This window comes from Desmodus rotundus, chromosome 9, assembly GCF_022682495.2.
Source record: "Desmodus rotundus isolate HL8 chromosome 9, HLdesRot8A.1, whole genome shotgun sequence".
NCBI lineage: Eukaryota > Metazoa > Chordata > Mammalia > Chiroptera > Phyllostomidae > Desmodus > Desmodus rotundus.
In genome coordinates this window covers 48,770,754-48,777,490 of record NC_071395.1, presented here as the reverse complement: position 1 = coordinate 48,777,490, position 6,737 = coordinate 48,770,754, and the positions used below count along the sequence as shown (strand labels likewise).

Here is a 6,737-nt window from a genome sequence, read left to right as displayed (position 1 = left end):
GAGTGCCAATGCACACTTGCGTTTCCTTGTCCCTATCTGCACCCGCCCAAGGGTAACAGTCACCGCCCTCTTACTTACAAGTTCAATACTGCATTGACCAATCTCAGACCACCGTTCAGCCTGTCGTCCCGCCTCCCGCGTTAAAATGGCCAATCTTAGGCAGTTACCACGCACTCTGGTCTAGGAGCGCTCCAGATACCCAGATTCCCGCGGCATTCCTGAGAGGGAATTCAGACCTGTGTCCGTGTCAGCTAGAAGGGTGGAAGTATTGTATAATCCCGCAGACTCAAGGTATTGGGGGCGAAGCCCAGTGGGTGTCAGGTCCAGAAATTGACTTTGGTCTTAACTTTAGCTGAGTATCTGACCTTAGGTCCAGAATGATAAATAAAAGTGTTAAGCACTGTTCCGAGCACATAACGTGCATTAACTTACTTCGCAGCAACCCAGCTGTTGCACAGATAATTATATACCCATGTGACTTTCTTTGTTCGTGTAAGGGAAAATGTGAGTTTCAACGGAAACCTATGCATTACCTACAGGAATGGCGTGTTCCAAACGCAAACTACAGCCCGCGGGTCAAATCCTGTCAGTGCCTCTTTTTGTGAGGTCCACGAGCTAAGAATATTTCTTACATTTTTGCATTGTTCAGGAAAAATCAAAATGTTCTGCATAATGTGAAAATTATATGAAATTCAAACATATGTGTCATTAACATACAGCTTTATTGGAACACAGGCACGCCCACTTGTTTCTGTTGTTTCCTCTCCCTACGAGGAGTTGCAACAAAGACTATGCCTGTAGAATCTAAACTATTTATTGGATCGAACTTTACAAAAAAAAACCCCAATTGCCTGGTATTAACAGGACACTCTTCAGGATATTCCAATTCTGATTCTATGGGAACTTTTTATAAACTCGGTAGTTATACCTGATAACAGCAAAAAATAATTTTTGCCTATGGACATGCAAATGCATTCTGTCAGGTGGAGAGACAGTCTCCCCCAATTATTTTTGCCTTACTTTGCATGTTCATTTAAATATTCCTGATCTGTGTGCTCTTTGGATCTCCTTTAACATGGTATTAACACCCGAACAATTCTCCTCATTAATAATGAGTTAATAATTTTTAACACATGCTCATTTTGACATCTGTATGAGGGTCATGATTTACCTTTTGGGGGGAAAAATTATCCTTCAGCACTTCCTATTGCTTTCAAGTACCTCAGCCTGGTATTTCAGACTTTAGATTTTACTGCATCTTAGTGGAAATCCTCCAGCATGGTTAGAAAAAAACTTTGTCAAGCCCTGGCTGGTGTGGTTCAGTGGATTGAGTGCCAGTGTGAGAGCCAGGAGGTCACCAGTTCGGTTCTCTGTCAGGGCAGATGCCTGGGTTACGGGCCGCGTCCTGGGTAGGAGCCCACAAGAGACAACCACACGTTGATGTTTCTCTCCCTCTTTTTCTCCCTCCCTTCCTCTCTCTAGAAATAAATAAATAAAATCTTAAAAAACAAAAAACTTTGTCAACAACCACACCACATTCAAGAACACAAGTTTCACTTTTGAAAGCTGTGTTACAAAATCCTCATAGGAAAACTTGTTCATACCTGGTTTGCAGTCTGTCTTACAGGGCGATCCTGGCCCACCGAGGTCCTTGTAACACTTTGGGGATGTCAAGAGGCAGGTGAAACCCGGTGGGGTTGCTCACCTGCAGTTAGCCAACGATAGAGGCTTCTCAAAGTCCAACCTGAGATTTTTTAATGGAAACTTCCAGCAAAGCAAACTGAATGCTTGCTGCACCTATGTAAATTATCCAGGCAGCTCTAATTAGACCTGCAAACGAAGTTCTTTCTTTGAGATTCTTTTTAACAAAAGGGACAACACAAATCTTATTTGACCATTAAAAAAAGAGAGAGAGAAGGAAATCCTACTATTTGTGACAACATGGAGGGACCTGGAAGACATTATGCTGAGTGAAATAAGTCAGTCAGAGAAGGACAAGTATTGTATGATCTTACTTATTGGTGGAATCTAAAAAAGTAAAACTCATAGAAACAGAAAAATAGCAGTTATCACAGGTGGGGGTGGTAGGGAAAATGGAGGGATGTCACAGCATCTGGAAAGGTTTATTAAGCTCATTTCAACATAGCACCATTCTCAGTGGGGCAAGATTCTTGATCTTGGGGCAAAATATTGAGTGGGACTTCATGGAATGTGTAAGTTATCTAGATCATGAGCCATAGCTGGTGAGTCAGGAATCAGAAAAACGGGGGCCGGCCAGCGGGAGCTCATTCTTCCTCCCTCAGTTCTCTCCAAGGACAACGGCCATCACTTGAGGCAGACGTCCCTGTGGGAGCTGGCCATGAGTGAACAGGCATCTGGCTTCTTACCCTGGAGGAGGCAGTCGTGAGTTGGGGGCCTGAAAGGAGAGCGTACCCCACTCTCTGAATCCCTCTGTTGCCTGTGTGACTTACCTGGTACAATTGGCACACAAGAGGTAGGAGCTGGCTCTTGTCACCCAAAGGTTTCTGCACAAAGCAAGACAGGAGGTCACAAGTGCCACCTGCCCTTACCAACCCATGCCAAGCCCAGAAGGAGCTAAAAATGGCCCTAAGTCTGGCCCCTGCCTCCTGCCTCCCAGACTGGTGAGCACACCCATTACCTTGGTGCTGGGGGGACATCCATTACCTGGGGGCTGATCGGAGGGCTAGCGTTCCTTACCCCATTGACGACGACCCAAGGCACATACTGGTGGGGCGGCTCCAAAGCATCTGTAAGTTGGGCATTCATGTGCAGGAGCTGTGTGCCCCGGTCGCCCATTGCACATTCCATGATGGTATCTGGGGACACATCTGGGGCATAGACCTGTAGGCACTGAGGACAGAGGAGGGCCAGTGAGCCTCAGTTTTCTCCCTGTTATATCCCCATTTGCCCCCAAATAAAGTTTCTGTTTCCTCAGTGGCAACAGGGGCCAGTGGATCCACAGCAATGTAACAATGCTTGCAAACAGCAAGTGCTTCATATGTGGCCTGGGTGGGGGCCCCCTATGCTCCTGAGTCCCCTATGACCAGACCCGTAGCCCCTGACCCCTACGTTTTCCTCAGAGCTTCCATCTGTGCTATTCCCTCCACCAGGAAGACTCAACCTCCAGCTTCCTCGGCATCTCTTGAGGGCTCCCTCCTCCTCTATGCTCTGCCAGCCCCACTATGGTTCTGCAGGGCTGGGGTGTCTTAAGGTGAGGCTTCCTGGGTGGCCTGAATGTTTGATGAATGAATAAACGATCAGGGCAGATGAGTCATTCCTTTGGGAGTTCTTTTTCATAATCCTCCCGGGAGGTGGGCAGGCCCATCCTGTCATCCCCATACCCCAGAGGATGGTCATCATTTGTGTCCCTGCACATTCCTGTTCATTGGAGCCCAGCTCAGAGGCTCCTCCTAGAGAAAGCACTCTCCGATCTCCCCATGTCCCCAGAAAATCTTCCTTCCCTTGATCCAGAGATTGAGGCTTAGAGAGGAACAGCGTTTCCCTGGGGCTACACAGAGAGTAGCAGTTGGGGCCAGGACTTGAACCGGGGTCTGAGTGCAGGAAAGGCCATGGTCCCCCAACACAGGCCAAATAAGGGGTGTTCCTCACCGGCTTTAGATTTTTCTCCATGTCATCCGTTACCTCTAAGCAGACAATGGTTAGGAAGGCCGCGTCGCTCTCCAGCTTGTCCAACAGACAGGCCTGGGGGTGGGGGGTGGGCAGGCAAAGTCACGAGGAGGGCACAGAGCACCCCAAGATCCCTCTGGGAATAACTGTGAGTGTCTAATAACGAAGCAATGGATGAAGTTGTGGTAAAATGGAGGCACCCAGGCGGGGGAGAGAGCTGGTTCCAAGCCTCTCTGAGTCTGGATTTCCCCTTCACTACCACCTGCAGCCTCCGGGCCTCTGTGCCCCCCATGCGGGACTCGGGGACGCTGCTCACCTCCACCTTGTTGAGCTTGCACTCCTCCTCCCCATGCTGGCACGTGAACTCCCACTTGCCGCTGACATTCTGCTCCTGCAAGGCAGTGGGGTGAATGCTGGCTGGCTGGCCAGGTGCCTCCCAGCACTGGCCACATGCCTCAGTTTCCCCAGCGCCCACATACCTTGGCATTTCCATAGGGCACCAGTGTGACGTTGAGGATCTCCATAACCATCAACCATGTTGGGAACAGCTCTCGGATCAGAAAGTACTGGCAGCCAGGGCACAGTGCCTCATAGTAGAGGCTCACGTTGACACGTGGTGAGTCGGACTTCCCAAGGGGCACCTGTGGGCACAGGGCACCAGCCTGTGCGGGAGGAAGAGAAGTGAAGCAAGTGTAGCTTTGCCTGGTTCTCTTGCAGAAAGGGAGATGCAAACAGTAAGTGCTCCACCCTGAACGCACTCCTGACTCTAAGGCTTTACTGCATCCCTAAATCTGTTAGGCTGCAAAATGGACACAACACACTTGCACACAGTAGGCACTTGCATAGCTCTTACTTTCTTCCAAGTGAGGTGAAACCTCTGGCCCAGGGGAACCTTACACAGTAAGGGCTCAGGGCAAGCACATTTCGGATCCCTGACCTCAATCCTGCCTTCCTGGAGCTGCATACCACAGGAGGCTAATGGATGATCATATGTTGCCACTTCATACCCAGAGCCTTGGCCATACACCTGCTCTGACTCCTCTTCCTCCCAAGGGGCCCATGTGAACCCCTCCCAAGTCCCCTGCGGAGGTGGCACCTAGTAAGTACCAACTTCCGGCTCTAGCTAAAGGGCGGCGGGCCCCAGGTTTGTGAGCAAGTCGCTGGTTCCCCAGGGCATGTTTGCTGAGCACCAGAAACACTCGAGCTCTTCCCTGGCGGAAGTGCATCCAGTAGGCAGCACCTAGTGGGTGCGGGTGCCATAGGCAGGTTCTCTGGGCTTCCCCTGGCTTCCAAGGTAACCCGATTCCCATCCCAGATGTACCCAGCAGGTGCTCAAGCACCCTCGAACGGAATGGGCGGGGACGGGGTGGGGCCAGCGGGGCGTCCTCAGCCTGAGGTGGGAAAGCGAAAGGACTCTGACAGTTTGGCCACACTGCCTGGGATTAAATATGGGGGTTTTTCCGCATTGACGGGGCGTGTTCCCTCCAGACCCCAGGCTGCCCCGGCCACGTCTGGGGATAGGAAAGGAGCCGCCAGCCCGGCCTGGGCGCACGTCCACGCCCACCCACCCACAGCCGTCGCTGTTCCTACCTTGCAGGGGACCTCCCCCTCGGGGAGTGTGCCCAGTGGGGACGCGTGCGCCGCCGTAGGGACTTGGAGCAGCAGCAGCAGCAGCAGCACCGGCAGGAACGGCAGGAGTGGCGACCAGGCCATCACAGCGTGGGTACAGACGCAGCGGCAGGAGAAGTGCCCCAGAGAAGGGGCGGCCTTTAACCGGTCGGTGGCCCTGCCCCTAAGCCGGGCCCGCCTCCTGGGGCCCACGCCTCCCGGACAGCCAGGCGTTGCTTGATGTCTGCACTTCTCTCTCTGGGTGTCCTTTTCCAACCCCACCCCCGCCCCTACCCCCGCCAGGTGCTGGGCCAACAATCGAGGTCATCTGGCCTCTCTGCAGTTTCCCTCACCCCCACTCTGTCCCTGCAATCCCCCAGGACCAGCCAGGTGAAGCTGGGGTCCGAGCTCCTGGAGCGAACTGGGGTGGGGGCTTCAGGGACAGAGACACAGAGACACAGGAGAAGGAAGGGTCTCCTCACAGTGCAGACCCCTCTGGGGCAGCCAAGGTGGTCCAGCCCCTGCCTGCAGCAGGGGCACCAGTGCACTAACGGGAGCGGGGCAGGCTCTGGCTGCACAGTTCTTTTTCCTAGCCCAGCCCGGGACCTCTGTCACTCCCAATCCATCCGCCCTGCCCCTCTCCCCACTTCCTGTCCGGCTCCCCAGCCCAGTTGCTAAGTCCTGTGGGGTTGACTCAGGCTTGACCACAGCTGGGCCAGAAAGCAGAAGCCAGAGCAGTAGGGACACTCACTTTTCTTGGTCCTCCACCCCTGGCTCGTGGGGTAGGTAGAGGAAAGCTGGCGTGCCTTCTTCCCTCCTTCAAACGGTAGGGGAGGGGTTGCACCCCCAGACCTCATCGAGCTCCCTGGGGGAAGCTCAGGAATTATGGGAAGCCTGAACTATGTCCACAGCGTGGGGGTGGGGGGTATGGCCGGGTAGGACCCAAAGCCGCAGAGTCAGCCAGACCCCGTTAGCCCCAGGACTGTACTGGGCCCCTCAAGTGATGAAGCCTCAGTTTCCCGATCTATAAAATGGAGAAGAGGGAAGTTTGGGGAATGAAGCCGCCATGGAGGGCTCAGAGGCAGAGGGAGAGTTAACCCAGACAGGGCGGGGTGGGGGGGGCAGGCAGCTGGGCTGACTCTGGCAGGGGCTGACAGAGGACAGCAGTGCAGGCAGGCAGACGGGATAGCCGGAATGAAAGGTTCGAGGCTGGCGGCCCTGGGGGGAATGACCAAGACAGTCACACTTTGCAGGGCCTCAATGCCAGTCGTGACACAGGACAGGATCCCACAGGAGGAAACGCCCCCACTTGACCTGGAATACAGCCAAGTCTCTGCTTTCCCTGAGGTCCCCACGGCTGGATGACCACGCCTCCCCTGCACCCCCGCCCATACCATCCCTGTGGACCCTTAGCAAAGCCCATTTCCTTCCTGAGGCCTCTGCAAATCGAAGCAACACAGCTTTGGGAGCTAGTTGGGTGC

General features: G+C 53.5%; 1 protein-coding gene across 1 annotated transcript; it reads right to left on the bottom strand.

Moving 5' to 3' along the window:
- Nucleotides 1-2,104: 2,104 nt before the first annotated feature.
- On the bottom strand, nt 2,105-5,422 carry IFI30 (IFI30 lysosomal thiol reductase). Its single transcript, XM_024560928.4, has 7 exons — nt 5,239-5,422; nt 4,128-4,310; nt 3,965-4,039; nt 3,631-3,723; nt 2,719-2,871; nt 2,472-2,525; nt 2,105-2,388 (listed from the first exon to the last, which is right to left on the bottom strand). Exons 1-7 carry the CDS (start codon nt 5,359-5,361, stop codon nt 2,326-2,328), a joined length of 744 nt encoding a protein of 247 aa, XP_024416696.2. The 5' UTR covers nt 5,362-5,422; the 3' UTR covers nt 2,105-2,325.
- Nucleotides 5,423-6,737: the final 1,315 nt, after the last annotated feature.